This window comes from Dermochelys coriacea, chromosome 24, assembly GCF_009764565.3.
Source record: "Dermochelys coriacea isolate rDerCor1 chromosome 24, rDerCor1.pri.v4, whole genome shotgun sequence".
In the NCBI taxonomy this organism is placed as follows: Eukaryota; Metazoa; Chordata; order Testudines; family Dermochelyidae; genus Dermochelys; species Dermochelys coriacea.
This window is the reverse complement of record NC_050091.1, coordinates 14,790,788-14,814,768: the sequence shown is the minus strand read 5'-3', so window position 1 is coordinate 14,814,768 and position 23,981 is coordinate 14,790,788. Positions and strand designations below refer to the sequence as shown.

At 46.4% G+C, this 23,981-nt stretch overlaps 1 protein-coding gene across 1 annotated transcript in view; it reads right to left on the bottom strand.

Moving 5' to 3' along the window:
- Nucleotides 1-13,373: 13,373 nt before the first annotated feature.
- The window catches only part of LOC119847701 (trypsin-3-like), a 41,593-nt gene continuing 30,985 nt past the window's right edge, over nt 13,374-23,981 (bottom strand). Inside the window, exons 5-7 of the mRNA XM_043502304.1 lie at nt 15,226-15,479; nt 13,828-13,964; nt 13,374-13,591 (exon numbers count right to left, since the gene is read on the bottom strand). Of these exons, the coding sequence (XP_043358239.1) occupies nt 13,412-13,591; nt 13,828-13,964; nt 15,226-15,479 (571 nt within the window). The 3' untranslated portion in view covers nt 13,374-13,411. The remainder of the gene's footprint in view (nt 13,592-13,827; nt 13,965-15,225; nt 15,480-23,981) is intronic.

The window sequence follows — 23,981 nt, the reverse complement described above, 5'->3', positions numbered from 1 at the left end:
TGCCAGGTGGCATCTCCACAGGCAAAGACAAATCCGGCACAAGCACCTGTCCAATCATTTAGGCATGCCAAGTAAGGGGGCGAGAGTTCTTAACATCTTCCTTAGCCCCTCTTACATTTCTGATTCTTCCTTTAGGAAGACGTGTGCGATAAACTACAGGTGGTTCTAACCAAGCCAAATAGCAGGATCCACTCCATGAAGGAGGGAGGGCTTGGTATGCCTTGTTATCACACATCCAGTATACTCCAAAAAGGGTAGGAATAACTTTGGACCAGGCATTATTGATAATTTTGAACCATCCGGTCCAAGATGGGAGGAGGGAGAATTTAGCCGCGGAGGCGTTAGTGGAGCATAAACACATAGTATGATTTGTGATTTTTATACAAAAAGTGTTCTTCTCCATGCAGACTGCACTTGTTACCCGTGAAACTATGCCACTCGGAAGTACAAGAGGTTGCCCCATCCATGAGAGAGATATTAGGACCTCTCTTACTCCCAAAATGAGTGCCATTAAAGTAGGCTTTGCACTCACTATAACCTAAAGCTATTTTCCCTTCTTTTAAGAGGCATCATTGACCAATTTGTTTCCAAACTATTAGATACCTGCTTTCAGGGATGCCGGTATCAGCCCAGGTAATATTTAAATTGCTTGAAGAGTCCTTCCAGGATGGGGCCCAGGTCATATGCATTGCACTAAAGGGAATAGGAACCACGGGAAGACCTTTTAGGCTATTAGCTGGCATTAATGAGCACACCCAGCATGAAGTATTTTGTAGAGTTGGCATACGAGCTTTCATTTCATGGGCAAGACATATAAATGTGTTAGGACTGTGTGATTCTATAGTCCCTACTTCTCGTACCACCAGAAAAGAAAAATAACAAATAACAAACAGATTAAAAACCCAAGAACCCAGGCTAGAAAACGGGGCCATCCTTCCCGGAGAGGACAGCACCAACTCAAGGGTTTTTTTGCTGCAGCCGGAGCTTCAGGTCGCCCAAAGGGGTGGCAGTCCATTTGTCTTGAACACAAATGTCATCTGCTTCTGATTCATCCGGTTCATGGTGGGGTGAACGTGCGTAGCTCCCTCAAAGTCCAATGCCGTCTGCTTCTGGGGAACCTTTTTCCAGGTCAGATTCCCTAGCAGTGCTCCTCTTGACTCAGGTATGATGGATCCAAGTGGGTAGCTCCTTCACTCGGATAGCGGTAGGGCTCACCAGAAGAGTTTCGAAGGATCCTAGCCACTGCAGTTGAAGCGGAGTCTTCTTATATGCTTTTACCTACACAGGATCACCTGGTAAAAAAGAATGAACAGCTTCCCACAAAAGTAAGGACTGGGAGTGTGCAGAGTATTGCTGTAATGTCACTAGATGTCTCTGCAACTCTTTTACATAAGTCTCTGTTGCTTTGGGCATATTAGTATTATTTGGAACTGATATTAAAGAAGCGAAGGTCGGGGATACATGTCCAAACAGGATTTCGTAAGGTGCCAGTTTAGTTCTAGCCCTGGGAGTTGTTCGAATGGTATAGAGAGCTAGAGGAAGGACTTTAGTCCATCTTATATTGAGTTCCCGGCATAATTTTGTCAAAAGATTTTTTAGAGTTTCGTTCATTTGGTCCACCTGGCCTGAACGATGGGGGTGCCAGGAAGCGTGAAAAGCCCATTTTGTTCCTACCGCTTTGGTCAGTTCATTACAAATCTTTGCTGTGAAATGAGTACCTTGGTCTGAGTCAATTATTTCAGGGGGCCAAATCTTGGTATAACTTCATTAACTAATACCTTGCATAATAGTTGCAGTCGCTCGAGCAGTGGGATAAGCTTCCACCCATCCAGTGAGCTGGTCTATTATGACTAATAAATGCCGCTTTTCTTCAGAGGGAGGTAAATCAGTAAAATTAATCTGTACATGCTGCATAGGTCTATGAGCCCACCTATGCCCCCAGGTGGTGCCTGCTTATTTACACCCCTTGGATTACACTGCTGGCACAGAGCACACTTTTCTACTGTCCTCCTGGCTACTTCGTGAAGTCCTGGGGAAACAAACTGTCTTAAAATAATCTTGGCTATTTTATTTGCCCCCAAGTGCGTGTTTTTGTGGATCTGTTCCATCACTGCACTCTGTTGACTTTTAGGTAAAACAAAATGACCATCGCATTCCCAAATTTCTGTCGAATTGGGCTTAGCTCCCCATTTTTCTCAGATTATTTTCTCACCATCTGGGGCTTGCTGCTGCCAAGTTAAAAGAGGTGAACGTAGATCTAGTTGAGTACTTTGTAAGGCAGTGGTTCTAGCAGCCTTATCGGCCAAGAGGTTACCTACTGATACAGGATCAGTGTTTTTGGTATGAGCCCTGCAGTGAATAACTGCAATTTCTTAAGGGGCTTGAATAGCTTGCAGTAGTTCAGCTATCTTTTTACCATGAGCAATTTGTGCCCCTGAAGAAGTAATGAAACCTCTTTCCTTCCAAATGGCTCCCATGGCGTGACACACGCCGAAAGCATATTTAGAGTCAGAATAGATATTAACTCTTTTTTCTTTAGCATACCAACAGGCAGCTGTTAAAGCCTGCAACTCAGCTGACTGAGTGCTTGTTCCAGGTGACAACGGTTTCCCTATTAACACTGTATGACCATCAGTAACTGCATACCCAGAATGTCGAACTCCATTTTGTACAGAGGCAGATCCATCTACAAACAATTCTAATTCTGGATTAGATAGAGGAACGTCAGTAAGATCAGGTCGTGGAGTGGATACCCGATCCAGGACTTGCAAGCAGTCATGTACAATCTCCTATCCATCAGTATGAAGTAGCAAAGAAGCTGGATTTAAATTTGCACATTTCTTTAAGGTAACTCCATGAGCCATTAACAGAGTCACCTCGTATCTGGAGAGTCTTTGATTTGTTAAGTGTTTGTGCTGCCGAGAATTTAACAAACTTGCAACAGCACGAGGGGTGTACACCGTTAAAGGGTGTCCCAAAACAATTTCTTGTGCCTTTCTACGATTAGTGCAGCGGCTGCCACATTCCTAAGACAGCCTGGGTGACCCTTAGCCACTGGATCCAATTGTCCTGAAAGATATGCCACAGGTCTAGGGGCACTTTCAAATGACTGTGTTAGTATTCCAGAAGCTACATTTTTTACCTCATGTATGTACAAGTCAAACGGCTTGCTATAGTGTGGCAGCCCCAATGCAGGAGCTCGAACAAAGGATTCTTTCAATGTTTTAAAGGCTCTTATTTGCTCAGGGTTAGGACGTAGAGGCTCCTCAGGCTCCTCTCTAGTTAGGTCATGCAAAGGTTTCAGCCATTCCCCGGCTGACATAATCCAAGGGCGACAAAACCCAATCATACCAATGATGCCCCGCATACCCCGCTTAGTGGTGGGAAATGGGATATTTATTATAGTTTCTATCCGTTTGGAATCCAAACTACGTATTCCAGGACCCAGCGTATACCCAAGGTATTTTACCTTCTGTCGGGCCCACTGCAGCTTAGTGGTACTGACCTTATGTCCTTTGAGTGCCAAATGATTGAACAAATAAATAGAGTCCAGCTCATTATCCTCTCGAGTCCTTGAAGCTACCAGAACATCAACAACATAAAGTCACCAAAGTAGAACCAGCCGGCAACTGGACATCCTTTAAATCCTCAGCTAAAACCCTGGCAAACACACCCGGTGCTTCCACATAACCTTGAGGCATTCTAGTCCAAGTGAGTTGTCCTGGGGATCCAACCTCTTTATTTTTTTTTCCAGCTGTACCCAGGACCCCCCACGTAAATGCAAAAAAGTATTGTTTTTCTGGGGCCACTGGCACCAAGAAGAAAGCATTTGTTAAGTCCATACATGTAAACCATTCCGCTTCAGGCGGCACCATTGACAAAATAGTACTTGGGTTTGGCACCACAGCATGTTCTGGGATTACATACTGATTGATGAGTCTTAAATCCTGCACCATTCTATATACAGGTTTTCCATCAGAGCCGAGCTGTGGTTTCTTTACAGCCAGAATGGGAGTATTAAAAGGAGAGACACATGACACTAAAATTCCTTTGTTCTTAAAATTCTGCACAAGGGATTCAAGTCCCTGTATGGCCTCAATTTTAAGAGGATATTGTCTCTGGGCAAAAAAGAAAAGGAGTACTTGTGGCACCTTAGAGACTAACAAATTTATTTGAGCATAAGCTTTCGTGAGCTACAGCTCACTTCATCAGGTGCAAAATCTCCCCCAATCTCCCAAAATCTCTGGGCAGGTGGAGACATGTTGCTCTTTATCACTGGATTTAGAGGCAAGGCAAATTTCACCAACCGCACATCATGTTTTCCTCCCCACACGATAGGGTTAACCTCATTCTGGACTCGGAGGGGAAGTATTTCACAATAGCTACCAGCTAATTGTGTTAGTAGATAAGCTTTTTCCACTGGGAAGCAAAGGGAAATGCTTTCAGGAGTACAGGAAATTTGGGCATGCAATTTACACAACAAGTCCCTTCCCAGTAGGTTCACCGGACCATTCATTAATAAGAAGGAGTGCTGAACAGAAATGGGACCAAGAGTGGCCATACAATTGTTAGTCATATAATGTCCTTCTGGTTTTCCAGTGACTCCCATTACACACTTTTCCACTTCACTCTTTGGTGCCACCCCCTTAAGTATAGCTGAATCTGTGGCCCCTGTGTCCACGAATAATTCAAAAGTCTCTTGCCCTATTTTTAGCGGGACCACTGAAAATTGAACATCACATTTAAATTGTACTATTCCGGCTTCATAAACCTCAGGGCCCCAGGGGAGTGGCGCCTCCCTTCATTCATGTTCTACAGAAAATTGACCTACTATCTCAGACCTATAGTCAGATTTTTGTCTATGTGGACATTCTCGTTTCCAGTGTCCTTCCTCACCACAGTAACGGCACCCATCACACCCCGTGTCCATACCACCTCTGGGCTACTCTCGTCCTTTAACGAATCCGCCCCTTCCCCTTCCAGTGGGTCCTCCCTGGGAGCCGCGATTCCACCCGCGGCCCCTTCCTCTGCCTCCTGACATGGCCACTGCCAACAGCGACACTTGATCCTTCATATCTTTTAGTTTTTTCTTCCTTTTCTTCTTTTCCCTCTTTTCTTTCCTCCCATTATAGATGCGGGGTTGCGATACTGACTACTTCAGGGAGGCTTTTTCCTTGCATTTCATCCGGGTGTCCCTAAATCTTTTCGCAGTGTCCTCTGCACATTGTGCCATAAACACTATCTGATCATTTCCTTTCCAGAGTCTGATTCTAAGTCTAGGTCGCTATATTTCCTCACCTCACTTGTTAGTCGGGTACAAAAATCAGAGGGGTATTGGTTAGGGAGTAGTACACATGCCGTAACCTTACTCCAATTTGGGGTAGCCTCTCTCGCTGCCCTTAGTCCATGTAAAATAGCTTGTCGGTATTGACTCAAACCTTCTTTTCCTCTATCTGTGTTTGGATTCCAATTAGGCTCAGCGGTGGGCAGAGCTCCCCAACCTTGCTGAGTTTGGTGAAATGCTGCAGCTTTTTCTTTGACTTTCTGACGTTCATCCTCGGTTAGGAGGGTGTCCATCAGCTGATTTACGTCTGCCCATGTCGGTAAATGGATAGAGAAAACAGTTTGGAACATTCTCTCTACCGCCTTGGGGTTATCCCGAAGGCGCAGCATAGAATGCTGCCAATTTAATAAGTCTGCAGTTGTAAATGGAGTGTGGGTAAGCACCATTTGAGGCTGCCCATTACTTTGTGGAACAGGGTAAGCTCGCAAAGGAGCTTGGATGACTTTTGAACTTGCAGGAGACCCAGAAAAAAGGGGTCCCCTGGAAGTTCCAGGGATATCCCTTAACGAATCAGAAGGCCCCGCTCCTGTCCTTCCAACCTTCACCTTTGCTCTTTGGCACCATCTCTGTGGTACCCCCATTGGGATATACTCATCTTCTTCTGTCTGAGTTTCTGGGGCGTAGGGCGGGGGAGATTTAGATTCTTCCATACAAACAGCTTCAAAAGCCATATGTCCTTCTTTTGGCTTATAGTTGTACCATACAAACAAATAATCCATTTGTCCCGGTCTAAGATCGACCAAAATCTCTCTTAAGGAATCGATCCTGTCTGCGGAAAAGGTTCCGCAGGTTGGCCAATCTTTAGTCAGGGACAAATGAGTAGTGAAGGCTGGCCATTGAATCTGACATAAATTTTTCATTTTTGATTTAGTTAAACCAGTATTTCCAAGATTCCCTTCCAACCTCTGAGTATCAGAGACAACAGGGTGTCTCCCGGGCATTTACTGCCAAATTGTCCCATCCTAGGTGGAAAAGGGACTCAAACCCACAATCCCCAGCTCTTAGTATCAAGCAATCGCTTACCTCTCCAGGGACTCGAATCCCGAAGACCTGGGTCCTACTCAACGGATAGGTGGACATTGCTGGATTTCTACGGACTCCAGCTGGTTTGCAGAACATGCCTTATCGCCGACGCAGGGATCAGATCACTGGCAAGGCTCCTCGAAACCGGAGGATGCGCGCTGCGTTGCTTTAGAGTCTGATCCCGCGCCGGAGAGTCAGACGTGTCCCGGCGGAGTCTCCAAATTTGTTGAGGACTTGAACCCCAGACGGCACGGTTCATTGTCTGACCGCAGAGAGACGGGCAACACCAGCAAGGTCCAAACACAAGCTCTTTATTGAAGAGTGCACACAACAATAGAGAGCATCTTGTCTTCAAGGAGAACCAGCTGCCTCTTAGGTAAAATTAATAGGTTTTATAGACAGTTCAGTGGCGTCACAGATTATTCATGAAGCAGCCCCCCCCATGTTAGTTAAAAGTTCTCATTCTCTATTATGCATGCATACTTATCCCCCTATTGTATATCGCTTTTAGCAAGTCGTAATGCCTCATCAACTTTCTTATCAGTATGGGCGTCAAACAGGAGACGAGGAGTTAAGAACAGGCATAGAACAGAAACAGGGAGTGGAGACAGTGTGTCTCCTTATCTAAACAAACCATTCTCAGGACATCTGGTACAAAAATGCAGGAATGCAGGTCTCCCCCATCTCACTCTCTGCAACTTAAACAAGTATTCTTTCATTCTACTTATTTCATTCAGGGACTTTCCCAGCAACCTTTACTGTCCTGACTTTGGTTTGGTTGGCATAACTGCTTCATATTTAATTATTCTCACCTAACAAAGTGCTACAGAGTTTCATTTCTCCTTCAGTGGCTTGGTCCCTTTGCTGAAGCAGGGGAGGTTTCGGAGAGTCCCAGAGCAGGAAAGGGGAAAACCAGAGAAAGGAAAGAGTGCAAAGGAAAAGGAACCACTCCCCGGGCATGGCTGTTACCGCAGCTGGACAGACACAATGCTTGGGATGCCGAACCACCAGGGCAGCAATTCCTACACGCGGGGTCCGTGAAGTTGTGCTCCAGAAGCTGGGAGAGATGTTGGAGCCTGGATGTGGAAGGAATCTATTTGTGGTGCAATTGAAATCAGGAGGTGATGGGTGTTTGTGGGAGAGAGTGAGGGGTTGGGAGATGCAGATGAGACTGGAATAGGGCACTGGGAGTCAGTCAGTCTGTCTGTCTATCTATCCCCATACATCCCATCTATCTATCTATCTATCTATCTATCTATCCCCAGATACACCAATCTCTCTGTCTGTGGGCCTGGACTGAGGTGCCCTGGCTGGCAGAGCTGGGGGAGGGCATGGCTGGCATAGCAGGGGGCTGAGGGGCCAGATTGAGGGACCCCAGTGGAGTCAATTGCACCCTGGTGTAAATCAGGAGTAAACCCCACTGGAGCGAGTGTGGACGATTCCCCCCTTGCTCACTCCACCCCCGGCATGCCCCCCAGCGGGAGAAGGAACTGGGCCAACCGACCTGCCTTGTTGACATGGGAGATTTCTGCAGAAGATGTGCCTGCACTTCGCCAGCTCTCTTGCGATCAGTCCCCACTTACACTCCCACAAGCTGGCACCTTCTTTGCTCGAAAGCTGCCAGGCCAAGCTCTGAAATCGTCCAGGCCCCGCCAAGGGAATTGTCCTTCCATGTGGAATTCCCCACCTGGGGATCAGGGTAAGTGAGGAGCTGGGGACAGGAGGGTGTGGGGGGGGATCTGCTGAGATTTGCAATGGTATCTTGTGCCATCCGCAGTGACTCCTGTGCCGACAAGTCAGTAATTACGCTGACCGTGCTGCTGAGCAGAGCCTGAGGGATGAGTAATGCAACCCTCTTGCCTCAGCATGGGTTTGGAAATCACGTGCAATTAAAAAGGAATTAACCCTGGGAACAACAGCCCCAGGAATGGGGTGGATTCGCCGTCACTTGGAGCCTTCCCAGCTCTCTCTGAAAAGCTCTGCTCTAGCTCAACCACAAGATATGGGCTTGAAATCTCTGAAGGGAATCATGCAAAGGGGCAGAGTTAAGGGCCCTCTAGTTCGGTGCTTTTCAACCTTTTTGATTTGTGGACCCCTAAAAAATTCTGAGTGGAGGTGCAGAAATCATAGACACAGTCTGTGGACCCCTAGGAGCCCATGGACCACAGGTTGAACACCACTGCTCTAGCCCAACCCCCAAATCTGGGCTGGAGGCAGGAATCGCTGGGGGAAGTTCTCCGGCCTGGGCTAGGCAGGAGGGCCAACTGGATAGGCAGAAGAGTCCCTTCTGGCCTTGAAATCTGCAAATGCCAAATCCCAGCTGTGCAGTAGTGTTTGATCCCCTAGTGTTTACACCACCATGTGACAGCCAGAGTGGTGCCAATCAGTTTTTTTTCCCCATGCCGATCTCAAGCAAGGGGAGATGCTAGATGCTGTGAGAAGGGGTTAAAGATATAGCAACAGAAAAAAGAGAAGTGGGGGTGTCAGACAGGCGATCCCTGCCTCCCCTGTATTCTACAGGTAGCTGTGCAGCACTGTGCCTCAGTTTCCCAGTTGAAACCCACAATGGCCCATGCTCTCCCCTAGTGTCAGAGATGAGCATCATGCCTGCATTCTCCACCATGTAGGAGATGCTGGCTTCCTCACCAAGCCTGGGGGATTATCAACTGCACCAAATTAGCCTGTAATGGTTGGTCCTGGTTTATTCTCCAAATGGCCACAAACTCCCCAAAGGCAAACAAAACTTCCAGCTACAGTTTTCTACCCAGCTGTGGTGCCCCAGGCTTCTCACCTAGAGCCTCCTGTCCTCAGGGAAAACCATCCTTCCCCATAATCCCCAACCCCTCAGATGACCTACTTGCTGGTTTTTATAATCACTTGCTCCTTATCTCAGCTGCGTCTGATAATGGCTCAGGGCTGGCTGGCCCAAGGCCACCCCGTTACAGGGAATGATCAGATGATGAAACAGGTGATAGCAAAGTATTATGATTTCTATTGCACTCCCAAGTATGCCAGGCGCTGCACAGACCCCAACCGAGATCAGGGCCCTGTTGTGCCGGGCACTGCACAGACTGCGACTGAGATCAGGGCCCCCATTGTGCTGGGTGCCACACTGATCCCGACTGAGATCAGGGCCCCATTGTGCCAGGCGCTGCACAGACCCCGACCGAGATCAGGGCCCCCATTGTGCCAGGCGCTGCACAGACCCCGACCAAGATTAGGCCCCATTGTGCCAGGCGCTGCACAGACCCTGACCGAGATCAGGGCCCCGTTGTGCCAGGCACTGCACAGACCCCGACTGAGCTCAGGCCCCCCATTTTGCCAGGCGCCGCACAGACCCTGAGCGAGATCAGGGCCTCGTTGTGCCAGGTGTTGCACAGACCCCGACTGAGATCAGGGCCCCATTGTGCCAGGCGCTGCACAGACCCTGACTGAGATCATGGCTACATTGTGCCAGGTGCTGCACAAATCCTGACCGACATCAGGGCCCTGTTGTGCCAGGCGCTGCACAGAGCCTGACTGAGATCAGGCCCCGTTGTGCCAGGCACTGCACAGACCCCGACCGAGATTAGGCCCCGTCGTGCCAGGCGCTGCATAGACCCCTACCGAGATCAAGGCCCCCACTTTGCCAGGCACTGCACAGACCCTGACCGAGATCAGGTCCCCATTGTGCTGGGCGCTGCACAGACCCCAACTGAGATCAGGTCCCTGTTCTGCCAGGTGCTGCACAGACACGTAGAGGAAGTGATGGTCCCTGCCCCAAAGCACTTACAATCTAAGTAGACAAAAGAACCTTCCCATTTTACATACTGCACATTCATCTAATCATTGCCTCACCTCCTGATGGTTGGGAGGGGAAACTGAGGCAAAGAGCAGGGAAATGGCTTTGCTTAAGGTCACATAGCTGAGGCAGGAACACATCTAAGTCCCAGTCGTGGGCTTCTTCCATGGGGCACTGCTGCTGCTTGCTGAATCTGCAGGCCACAACATCCCTCAGTCAGTGCCTCAGTTTCCCCTTCTGAACAGTGGGGATAACAGATCGGGCTTGCCTCGCAGCTACAAATAAACACCTTAAAGATTGTGAGGTGCTCAGATTGGATGCTAATGGGGGCCATGCAGGTACCTAAGGCAGAATCCACGTGGTTAGTTCCTCTAGACCAAGGCTCTCAAACTCAATTTACCTTAGGGCCAGTGCCAGTCCTCAAATCCTCCCAGTGGGCTAATCACGTCATTAAAAATGGTGTTCAGAAAACGTTTATATTGTACTTTTTATTTCAAATTTCTTAGAAATAATAAAACTGTCATACAACTTTATACAATTCTTTGCCTGCCAGAGAGTTTTTAGTGTTTGCCAGACACCTGGCATCACTTCAGTTTTGTCAGTTTGTTGACGTGTGGCCCCCGTGACTGAGCAGTTGAAACCTTCAGGATTGCAGCGAGGTGAGCGTCAGAGAGTTGTGTTCGGTATTTTGACTTGTTTATATTCATTGTGGAAAAAAGTGACCCTGCCTCCATGGCTGACTCTGCCTGGCGACTAGTGATGGTATCTCTGTCCCTCTCCCCCAGCCAATGGGAGCTGCAGGTGGCCGTGCCTGCAGCAGACATTGCCGGTAGCATGTCTGCCTGTGTCTCTCCTCCGCGGGCTGGAGTGGGGAGGTTGTTGGTCCACACATGGCCCGCGGGCCGGGACTTTGAGAACTCTGCTCTAGAAACTCTGTCAGTTAACCAACAATGCCCTTTAGCCAGGGTAGTATTAAAATAATCACGATTCGGATCCTGGAAAATCAGGAGATTTTGCTTAAAAATCATGAGCTTTTTTAAAAAAAGAAATGTTTTGTTCCTTCATGATTCTGACCCTTTCTGGGCGGGGGGTGTCTTATTTCCCCCGCTTTTCTCCTCAAACACCAGGACAAAGAATGTTCTTGTTTCTTTTGTAGTAGCAGCCGTGTTAGTCTGTATTCGCAAAAAGAAAAGGAGTCCTTGTGGCACCTTAGAGACTAACAAATTTATTTGAGCATAAGCTTTTGTGAGCTACAGCTCACTTCATTGGATGCATCCGATGAATAATTTATAATTTATAAAATAATTTGTTAGTCTCTAAGGTGCCACAAGTACTCCTTTTCTTGTTTCTTTTGTTTTCACAAGTGAACACTGAAATATCCCAGTAAGCTCCTGAATTCAAGAGCTCGGGAGTCAAGAAAAACGACAGTGTCCAACTCTTCTCTGCCACCAGGAGAGCTAGAGACTTATTTTATTTTACAATGAAAGCCGAGCATCCCTCCAAATCACCTGACTGCCCCCAACAGGGGCTCGTAGCAAGACACCTAAAATCAGGAGAGTGACCATAAAATCATGAGAATTGGACAGTGCTGGTCCCCCAGCAGGGCCAGTGTGTTATGAACCACAGGGCCACTTTTGCATGGAGTTGCTTTCGTCTCTGGCAGAGTTTTGCTTCAGCTATCCCACGCCATTGAGGAGGCATCTGTGTTTACAAGGCTTTAAGGAGACAATCCAACCTGGTCTCCGAGCTGTCCGCTTGACAGAGAGACAAAGGAGGGCGAAGAAATATGTTTTATTGGCCCAACTTCTGTTGGTGAAAGAGACAAGCTTTCGAGCCACACAGAGCTCTTCTTCTCATTGCTCGATACAATACATGCCGGGCAGCGCTATGAGTGGCACATGAAAAGCAGGAGCTGTTAAGCACCATTGCCCGCTAGTCAAAAATCAGGAGCTTGCCCCCCTGCTCCCCAAATCAAAAGATTGGCATAAAAAGTCATGAGATTTTTTCTTTTAAATGTTGGGTTCTTTTTATTTGCCTCTGGCTCCTGAACTGTTAGGGCAGTGGTCCCCAAACATTTTACATCTCACCCTCCCTTACCCCTATCTGTGCCCCCCCCAAACTGTGGTTGGAGGGGGTGAGTGGACAGAGGTAAGGGGGTCGAGGCTGGGGCCAGAGCTGTGGCTAGGCTGGAAGCCAGGAGCTGAGGCAGGGGCCACAGCTGATGGTGAGTCTGGAGCTGGGGGCAGAGCTGTGGCTGGGGCCGGAGCTGTGGCTGGGGGGTGGGGCTGCGGCTGGGGACAGGGCCACGGCTAGGCTGGGAGCCAGGGGTTGACGGGCTGAGGCCAGGGCTGCACCTTGTCCTATTCTAATATATCTTTTCTCAGATAGGGCAACCAGAACTACACGTGGTATTCAAGGTGTGGTCATACCATGGATGTATATAGTGGCATTGTGATATTTTCTGTCTTATTATCTATCCCTTTCCTAATGGCTCCTCGCATTCGATTAGATTTTTTTAACTGCTGCTGCACATTGAGTGGATGTTTTCAGAGAACTATCCACCATGACTCCAAGATCCCTTTCTTGCATGGTAATGGCTAATTTAGACCCCATCATTTTATATGGATAGTTGGGATTATGTTTTCCAACATGCACTACTTTGCCCTTATCAGTGTTGAATTTCATCTGCCATTTTGTTACCCAGTCACCCCCCAGTTTTGTGAGATCCCTTTGCCACTCTTCGCAGTTTGCTCTGGACTTAAGTAGCTTGAGTCATTTTGGATCGTCTGCAAACTTTGCCACCTCACTGTTTACCCCTTTTTCCAGATCATTTAGCTAAAGCCGTTGCCGCTGTTATGTATGGCACACCCACTCGGTGTTTAAGCCACACCCACTCATTGTGGTGCTCTGTCCCCCTCTTCTGGTGGCTGGGATGCATCTAGAAGTTGATAAGCTTTCTAACAGAGCTGGTTCTTTTAGCTCAGGCAGCAGTGGCCCAGGATTTTAGATGCAGAGGTCGTGGGTTCGAGCCCACTGTCAACCTCCCACATGGGTGCATCGACAGCAAGGCTTCCTATGGGGAGGGGAAAGAGGGGCTATGTCTCAGATGGAGGAAGAGAGCAGATGCAGACAAGAAAGTGATAGAGGCTGGTAGATCCGGTCCTAGGTGCAAAGGAGGCAATGAGCCACGGGTGTGTTTTACACTGTTTATTACAGGAATCTCAGTTCCCTGGGGAAGAGGCCGTGGCAGCTGTGGCTTGCTTCTAGCAGGTGATGGAGGCTTGGTTGCTGGAGTTCTCCCTTATAGTGCCCCGGATCCAGCTGGTGAATCTGCAGACTTTGGTGTAGACGCCTGGCTTGCCTTTTGGCGCGCAAATCTGTGATCCCCATGAGACGATGCCCTGGAGTTTCCCATTGCAGACCAGTGGGCCACCAGAGTCACCCTGCACGGGGGAAGGGGGATGGGGAAGTGGTGAGAGACAGAGAAACCATCTCCATGGTAATGATAAGACCACCAAGCTCACCTCATCAGTAGATCTCCCAGAACTTTATAAAGGAGATCGGGATCCGTTAGTGATCCGGTTGAGATGCATTTCCAATTCCGATGGAAAATTCCCCAAAGGTGACCTAAGGGGTTTGTTCTCATCTTCCCCTTCCCCACACTGCCCCCCACCCTTACCTGGCAGGAATCCACACCTCCTTCCTTCACACCAGCACATAGCATGTTTTCGGTGACAGCCTCAGGGTAAGATTTATCGCAGTCCATGTTGCGCTGGATGTAGACTTTCCCACACTGCAGAATGTTGGGGTACTGCACTGGAACAAAAAGTCCCCAGAAGTTCACTGATGAGTTAAAGGGTGAGAGAAAATGCTTTTGCCCATCTAGACGCAAAGCAGCATCTGTGTCTCAGTGACCACTCAGCACTTTGGTTCCAAGGGGAGCTTCATCTGAGAAAGAACTGGGGCTGTGTGATAAATTCTAACTTATGGGAATGGAATCTTTCCCTGGGAATTTCAGAGTGGCCTAGGTGAGTTAGGTGCACAAAATCCCAGGCTTCCTGGTGTTAGGATTGGCGGCAAAAGGGGAAGAAGGAGAGTGGGGATTGCAAATGTTGTTGTTTCCAAATGTTTTTTTTTCACAGTTGTGTCATTGAAAATAAAAAATGAAATCATGTCAAAATTTCAGAGTTTGAAAATCTCGCCAACTTTTTGAAATCTGGGGAGTGCATCAACATTTGGAAATTTGGACTCTCATTGGAGTTTCAAAATTTGGAATCTTGTTGATATTTTGAAATGTGAAATCTTGGTGAAATTTGGCAAGCAAGTCAAAAGATCAAAACTGCCTTGAAAATCTCATTGAAATATTGAAATCTGCTAGTCACACTGAAAAACTGACATTTGGAAATCTTGTCAAAATTTTGAAATTTGAAAATCTCATCAGAATTTCTAAATGTTCAAAATTTGACCAGTCAGTTGAAAAGTAGATGGGAAATGGTCACAAAAATTGTAGATACATGGCAGTGAATATTAGGTAGGGAGGACCCTAGACTGCGGTAAAATGTTGGCTTTGAAATAAAGGGACAAACACAGAAACATCTGATTTGTTACTGTCACAGAATTCAAAGTGCCTCAGAAAGTATCTATATATTCATTCATCCTTATACACATTCACCTGTCTTTACGCATACCTATCATCCATCCATCTCTCTTTAGACACTTCCATCCATCCATCATGACACACATCTATCTATCTATCTATCTATCTATCTATCTATCTATCTATCTATCTATCTATCTATCTATCTATCTATCTATCTATCCCCATGCACCCCATCTTTCTATCTACCTATCTATCTATCTTGGCCAGGAACACCTATTTAATGGTGTGTCTACCCAGTGCACGGCTGCCATAATATGTCGGAGGAGCTCCAGAGAGGTCTGAAAGGCCATTGCAAGGGTATTCAAAGAACTCTCACTACAGAACATCTGCAGTGCTCGCCCTCATTCCTGCAGGTCCCCATATTCCCTCCACCTCCCTTCCGCCCCCCCAGCACCCCATTGCAGATTACTCCTGTACCTTTAGGGGTCTGGATCGTGCCCCATCCGGACACCAGGCATTCCGTGTTGTGTTCAGGGCATCTGTCAGGCAGGCTGATGGTTTTGACGTAGTTGTTGAGGTTGGCAGTGTCCTGCAGCTTCAGCAGCATGATGTCATAGTCGTGCGTGGTGATGTTGTAGCTGGGGTGAGGGAAGGATTGGGTTGATTTGATGTACTGCTCTGTCCCCTCACTGGTCCTCAGGCTGTACTCCCCCAGGCGAATGGAGATGGGTCTATAGCAGGGACATGGCACAGGGAGCAAGATAAAAATAGCTGCAACCTCATCTGGGACCTCCCCCCTTCCCACCTTTCCTCCTTCTACAACTGGGGACTCTCTCCTGGGTAGCAGTGACTCTGAAAAAGATTTGGGGGTCATGGTGGGTAATTGGCGGCACACGAGCTGCGGCCCAAACAGCTAATGTGATCCTGGGAGGCATAAACAGGGGAATCTTGAGTAGGAGCAGAGAGGTTATTTTACCTTTATATTTGACCCTGGTGTGACCATAGCTGAATCGGTGTCCTCAATTCAAGAAGGATTTTGATCAATTGGAGAAGGTTCAGAGAAGAGCCAGGAGAATGATTAAAGGATTAGAAAATCTGATTTTTAGTGAGAGCTCAATCTAGTTAGTTTAACAAAGAGAAGGTTAAGGGGTGACTTGATCCCAGTGTATAAATACCTAGATATGGAATAAATATTTAATTACCGGCTCCCCAGTCTAGCAGAGGAAGGTTTAATAACATAACATAAGGTTTAATAACTAACATAATCCAGTGGCTGGAAGCTGAAGCTAAATAAATTCAGATGGGAAATAAAGCACAAAGTTTTAATGGTGCGAGTAATTAACCAGTAGAACAATTTACCAAGGGGTCTAGTGGTTGATTCGTCATCATTGGGAATTTTAAAATCAAGACTGGATATTTTTCTAAAAACTTTGCTCTAGGAATTATTTTGGGGCAGTTCTCTGGTGTGTGATACGGGCCGGGGGGGAATCACTTTTCCCAAATATGTTTTTGGTAAACATTTTGAAAACCATTTTTGGTGAAAAACAGTTGCAAAAACAATTAACAGGGTTTTTTAGTTTGTTCTGTTTTCAAATACCCTTTTGGTTAAAAAAAAATCATTTTTTGAAAACTGTTTTTGATTAAAAAGCCTGTCTTTGAAAACCATTTTCTGTGCAAAAAAATCATTTTGTGAAAATCATTTTTGGTACAAGTGTTTGGTTTTCATTCAAAAACTGAGAAATTTAGCTACAAATGAGACTGCTTAAAAATTACATCTGATAAAAATTACCACCTAAAATTACCTTTCAACTGGAAAATGTTGGTTATAGCTACAACCTTCAAGCCACAAGAGCTAGCAATCCCATAACTCTTCACAATGGGAGACTAGTGAATAGCACATATAGAATAACACATTTCTGTGATGCTGTGTGTGAAATGCACAACAAAGGACTAACACAAGCACCTCCATTTTAGTAATGAAGATGGCTGGCCTTGAGGTTATGATGAGAGTATGCTGTCTGAGAGACCTAGGTTCTGTCCCTCCTTGAGCAAGTCACTTAACTTCTTTGTGTCTCAGTTTCCCCATCTCTACACTGCCCTAGTTCAGAGGACTGTTGTAAAGATAAATACAATGACTGTGATGCCGCAGTGCTGGGGGCCAAGTAAGTACTTTAGAGTGATCAACAAAACGCTGTTTTTAATGCGTCATTTCTTCCCAGCTCAGCGATTTTTTGCTATTCACCCAACTCTATTAATGATAATTATGCTTAATGGAATATGGGAATATTATTATTATTATTATTATATAATTATAATATAGAGGGCATGTTCCAAACATCGCACACGCATGAACATAGCTCCCTGTGAGAAAGTAAAGCAAATGGCGTTAATCCCAGATGGGGAAACTGAAGCAGAGACTGATTACAGTCTGAAGTCATTTGCACATCAAGGACTATAAGCTATGAAATTCATCTCAGCCCCATAAACCACGAGATTCTTCCAGGCTCCCAACAATATCTTTTCATCCCAGAAGAGCCAATCTAGTATACTGCTTTTGTGAATTTGTTCTGGAGTCCTTGTCTGGGTTTATACTGCCATTAGGGCGAGTTAAAATGTATGTTTTTTTGAGGGAATTTTGGATTTCTGGCTCAATGAAATATTTCACACAAATTTCCCATTGAAAATGCCAATTTTTGTCAAAAAACAAAATGCCCAAAACTGTCAGAAGTTTGGCCATATGTAGATAGATAGGTAGATAGATAGTTTTATTCTGAAATGGCACCGCTGCACCTCATGAGAGTTATAGCATGGGAACCTTGTGTCCTCCCCGCCACCCCCCATTCTCCTCTACTTTCCAGGCCGGGAGCAGAGACGGTGTGATAAATGAAGGGGGGAGACACCCAGCCAGCCAGTAGCTATAAAATCCTTCTTAGTAGCTGTTCTCTAATTGCTCTACCTGTAAAGGGTTAAAAAGTCTCACTGCGATGCTCAGGTAAAAGGAAGTGAGTGGGCACCTGGCCAAAAGAGCCAATGGGAAGGCTAGAACATTTTAAAATTGAAAAAAAGACTCCCCTTTTGCCCATCTGTTGTTGTTCTCCCTGGGAGATGCAGACAGGGCAAGAGCGATGCTGTAAGAAGCTTGGGGCCAGGTATGAAAAATCCTCGGTATCAGACCGAGAAACTACTCTTTTGAAACCCCAGATATGTAAGTAGATCAGGGGGCCGGTGGCCAAGCAAAGGCTGAGAGTGGGGGCCAAGCTGCAGCCAGGAGCAGGGGCCAAGGGCTGAGCTGCAGCTGGAAGCAGGGCCACAGCCAGGGGCGTGGGCTCAGAATGGAGCCGGGGCCACAGCTGCAGATGGGGGCTGGGGCCGTGGGGGCTGGCATGGGCCTCGCTATGCCCCCCTGGACGTTCCTCCATGTCCCATCCCACAGTTTGGGGACACTGCTCTAGACGGACCTAAGAACAGTTGAGTTAAAACCAGGGCCGCATTTCCAGAAGAGGCAAGACTCTAAAATTTAACCTCCCTGGCAAATCTGCTTGGGCCTGTCCTGTACCTTGCTGCCGTGCATCTTTTCTATAATCAAATAAATTAGAGCCAGCTGAGATCTGCTTCAGGACTTCTGGCAAAGGGGAAACATGGTATAATTCCTCAAATGCAATATGCCTAGGTTTGGAAGGATATGATTTTTATTAATCAGTGTCGATTGCACTGCACACACACAAACAGTGGGGAAAATGTTTCCATGGATGATGATCAAAATGTAGCAAAAGGCAAAGTAAGAAAAACGTGGCTCGAGCCCTTTGGATTTCAGGCTCTTTGTTTTGTCCGCTTTAACATGCAATACTGGCAATTTGTGTTTTAACAGCTACAAAGCGTTAACTTTTTGACTCCCCACATCTACTGCTGTTAAATAATCGTGTGATCCCTCCATGTTGTTTGCCCCCCGCAATGACGAAAATTTAAATAACTAAGAACAGGGGGGAAAAGATGCCGGAAATGTATCATTTTGCACAACTGTGAAAATTTAAAATAATAAAAAAAAAGTACAAAGAAGCATCAATATAGCCCTTCAAAATTATCAAAAAATAAAAGCCAAATTCTGCCAAGCCCAAAGATGCAGGAGGGCAGGCTGGCTGGACCATGGATCTGATATGGGTTGAAGGCTGGGAGATACCTGGCTGGGTGGTCCCCTGTGTCTGAAATGGGGTGAGGAGATGGGGGACGCTGGGCTAACAAACAAACAACAAAACACCACCCACAATATATGTATTTTGATGTTATCATTTTTCTTACCTTATCCTCATGCGGCACCACAAGCTGGAATACAGTGGTGTGAATTGGCAAGTGCTCCAACGTGTCCCAGGTTGCGCCACTGGTATATTAAATTTTTGAAAAAAGAAAAGGAGTACCCGTGGCACCTTAGAGACTAACAAATTTATTAGAGCATAAGCTTTCGTGAGCTACAGCTCACTTTTGAACTGGCTGAACAAAAATCGGCCAGGACAGTTGAAAACCGGCCAGGTGGCAACCCTAGAAGTGGGGGGAGGGAATACACCAGGCTAGACGGGCCATGCATCTAAGCTAGATTCATAGAGACATAGATTCCAAGGCCAGAATGGTCCATTGTGATCATTTATTCTCAGCCCCTGCAGAGCTCAAGCCAGAAACCTGCCCCAAAACTAATTCCCAAAGCAGATCCTTTAGAGAAACAGCCAGTGTTGATTTAAAATCTTTCAGTGATTGAGAACCCAGAACACCAGGCTAGACGGGCCATTCATCTAAGCTAGATTCATAGAGACATAGATTCCAAGGCCAGAATGGTCCATTGTGATCATTTATTCTCAGCCCCTGCAGAGCTCAAGCCAGAAACCTGCCCCAAAACTAATTCCCAAAGCAGATCTTTTAGAGAAACAGCCAGTGTTGATTTAAAATCTTTCAGTGATTGAGAACCCACCATGACCCTTGGTAGATTGTTCTCATGGTTAATTACGCCATCTGAATTTGTCTAGCTTCAGCTTCCAGCCGCTGTGTGGTGTTAGACCTACCTCTGTGAGACTGACAAGCCCATTAGCAAATATTTGTTTCTCTTGTAGGTGCTTATAGACGGGGATCACATCACCCATGACCCTTCTCTTTGTTAAGCTTTGTTAAGGCAGATGAAATTCAAAATTGATAAATGCAAAGTAATGCACACTGGAAAACATAATCCCAACCATACATGTAAAATGATGGGATCTGAATTAGCTGTTACCACTCAAGAAAGAGCTCTTGGAGTCATTGTGGATAGTTCTCTGAAATCATCCACTCAATGTGCAGTGACAGTTAAAAAAGCAAAGAGAATGTTGGGAATCATTAGGAAAGGGATAGATAATAAGACAGAAAATCTCATATTGTCTCTATATAAATCCATGGTACACCCACACATTGAATACCACATGCAGATGTGGTCACCCCATCTAAAAAAAGATATATTGGAATTGGAAAAGGTTCAGAAAAGGGCAACAAAAATGATTAGGGGTATGGAACAGCTTCCATATGAGGAGAGATTAATAAGAGTGGGACTTTTCAACTTGGAAAAGAGATGACTAAGGGAGGATATGATAGAGATCTATAAAATCATGAGTGGTGTGGAGAAAGTAAATAAGGAAGTGTTATTTACTCCTTCTCATAACACAAGAACTAGGGGTCACCAAACGAAATTAATAGGCAGCAGGTTTAAAACAAACAAAAGGAAGTATTTCTTCACACAACGCATAGTCAATTTGTGGAACTTCTTGCCAGACGATCTTGTGAAGGCCAAGACCATTAGAGGGTTCGAAAAAGAAATCAATAAATTCCTGGAGGATAGGTTCATCAATGGCTACTAGTCTGGATGGAAAGGGATGGTGTCTCTAGCCTTTGAAGCTGGGAATGGACGACGGGATGGATCACTTGATGATTACCTGTTCTGTTCATTCCCTCTGGGGCACCTGGCATTGGCCACTGTCGGAAGACAGGATACTGGGCTAGATGGACCTTTGGTCTGACCCTGTGTGGCCGTTCTTCTGTTCTAATAGACGGAGCTCCTGGATTCTCTCACTCTAAGGCAGGTTTTCTAACCTTTAATCAGTCTCGTGGCTCTTCTCTAAACCATCTCTGTTTTATGAGCTCATGGATCTGTTCTGGGGTGGGGGACACCCAGTTAGATGAGCCTCTGTATCTGATCTGGGATGGGGGACACTGAGCTAGACAGACCTAACATGGGAGGGGAGACTGGGCAAGATGGGTGCATGGGTCTGATTCGGGGGGGGCAGGGAAGGGTGGTGGATACCAGTCTGCGTCCAGGGCAGCAAGGAGTGGGTGAGGATCCTGGCCTGGACTGGCCCATTGTTATATCTCTAACAATTCCTGTGTTGCTCTTATATACTCCTCACGTACACCGTGTTGTCCTGATACTGTTAGCTGGCATTCACCATCCTCGGGCCCTTTTTGTCAGTAACGCTCATGCCAGTTGGCATAGTCATGCAGGTGTGAAAATCCAGCTGGGTACCCAAGGTCTTTAATTGTTTCCCAGATGCCACCGGGAGCAGACTATGGAGATGGCATTCATTCAGAAGAAAAGGCCTAATTTCATGTTTAATGATGGGCTGAAGTATAAAATAAGACTTTTGGATTTTGTGTTTCCTCCGATTTTCTGCCACTTAAGGCGACAGGGTGAATGGGATCTAGGAGTTTTGTGGATCACTCACATACACATTTTTTTCTTTTTTCTTTGTTTCCTTTTTCCCTTTTCTCCATCAGGGCTGGTCCAAATTTTTCTGTGGAAACTGTTTTTGATGGAAAATTGTTTTTTTTGACAATGTAAAATTTACTGTGAAAAGTGTCTGCTTTCTGGAAGAATTTTAACATTACATCAAAAAGAGAACACCCCAAACCCAGCAAGTTGTATCTAAAAACGGCAAAACTTCAGTTTGGAAATACTGCCTCAGTGCCTCACGGGAACTGCAGTTTAATTGCCTCATGCCACTGTTTTCCTTTATGGGCTGGACTCCCCATCTGGACTACATCTCCCATGCTGCACTACAGCAACTCACAAGTCACGGTGCATCATGAGAGCTGTAGTATTTTTCAAGCACTGAAAACAAAAGGCACTTAACTCCCAATCCCCTCGCCCCCACCCATTCCATCCAGCATAAGGATTAGTTATTAAATAAATCACACTGACACTGAAGTGACCCAATTAGATGGATAAAGGACAAGGGGCATTTGCTGACCCGATTGTGCTGGGCACTGCACAGACCCCACTGAGATGAGGACGTCACCACATGAGTTATACCCACAGTTATACTCTGCAGCCATGAGGGCTAGAAATTTACCTTTGTTTTTAATGAAAGTTATGAACCTGCAGAATCTGTAGATGTCGTGTTGGTTGCCAGCCAAACATAGTCCAGAGGCCATGTCTGACCTTCCTGCACCACATCAGGCTTTCCTTCCCCAGGGGCTCATGCTTCAAGATCTAAATTCCCCATTACAAACAGGTTCCCCACTGCCAGTGATAATCTCATGATTTTTTTCTGCCAATCTCAGAGTTTTTGAATCAATCTTGTGGTTTTTTTGATGGCAAACTCATTTTTGGATGCCTTCTCAGGACTTCTTTTCTGCCAGTCTCATGGGTTTTTTTTTAAAATCACAGTTTCATAATTGTAACCCCAGTTCATGCTAATCTCATGATTTTTTCCTGCCAGTTCGGTAATTTTTAAAGCAATCTCCTGATGTTATGCCAATCTCATGATTTTTAAATCAGTCTAGTGGTTTTCTGATGCCAATCTCATTTCTTGGCATAAAAAGCCAGTCTCAGGGATTTTTATGCCAACCTGGTGCTTTTTCTCAGGGCTTTGAGGTGAGGACACTGCTGGTTTTGCAGTGAGGCAGACATCTGAAAGCAAGGGACAATCTTTTCCCTCCCTGCATTTGTGCCATACCAACTCTCTGGATTTCCAGCCCTTCCTGCCCAAGGCTACAGAGATACACCTACACAGGGCGGTTCTGTCTGCATCTCACGCCCCCGCTCAGAATCACCTTTGTGCAACTCAGGGGAGTAAAGGTGATTTTCAAATCGACAGCTGTGTGGGTAATGGTAGATCCAGGTGTTGAGCCATGGAGCAGAGATTTGTTGGGGAAGGAAGAGAGGTGCTGGGGGCCTGGCCCCATTGACTCCAATGGAGCTACTGTTGATTGTCACCAGCTCGGGATCTGGCCCCATTGACTCCAGTGGAGCTACGGCCCATTGACACCAGCTGGGGAACTTGGCCCGTTGTGTTAATGGCCTAGAGGTTGTGGGAAATGTCAGGTGGATGTTGTCCTTGGAGGCTACTGGACGTGCACAAGTCCATGGGGCCGGACGAATTGCATCCGAGAGTGCTGAAGGAATTGGCGGCTGTGATTGCAGAGCCCTTGGCCATTATCTTTGAAAACTCGTGGCGAACGGGGGAAGTCCCGGATGACTGGAAAAAGGCTAATGTAGTGCCCATCTTTAAAAAAGGGAAGAAGGAGGATCCTGGGAACTACAGGCCGGTCAGCCTAACCTCAGTCCCTGGAAAAATCATGGAGCAGGTCCTCAAAGAATCAATCCTGAAGCACTTAGAGGAGAGGAAAGTGATCAGGAACAGTCAGCATGGATTCACCAAGGGAAGGTCATGCCTGACTAATCTAATCGCCTTTTATGATGAGATTACTGGTTCTGTGGATGAAGGGAAAGCAGTGGATGTATTGTTTCTTGACTTTAGCAAAGCTTTTGACACGGTCTCCCACAGCATTCTTGTCAGCAAGTTAAGGAAGTATGGGCTGGATGAATGCACTATAAGGTGGGTAGAAAGCTGGCTAGATTGTCGGGCTCAACGGGTAGTGATCAATGGCTCCATGTCTAGTTGGCAGCCGATGTCAAGTGGAGTGCCCCAGGGGTCGGTCCTGGGGCCCGTTTTGTTCAATATCTTCATAAATGATCTGGAGGATGGTGTGGATTGCACTCTCAGCAAATTTGCGGATGATACTAAACTGGGAGGAGTGGTAGATACGCTGGAGGGGAGGGATAGGATACAGAAGGACCTAGACAAATTGGAGGATTGGGCCAAAAGAAATCTAATGAGGTTCAATAAGGATAAATGCAGGGTCCTGCACTTAGGATGGAAGAATCCAATTCACCGCTACAGACTAGGGACCGAATGGCTCGGCAGCAGTTCTGCGGAAAAGGA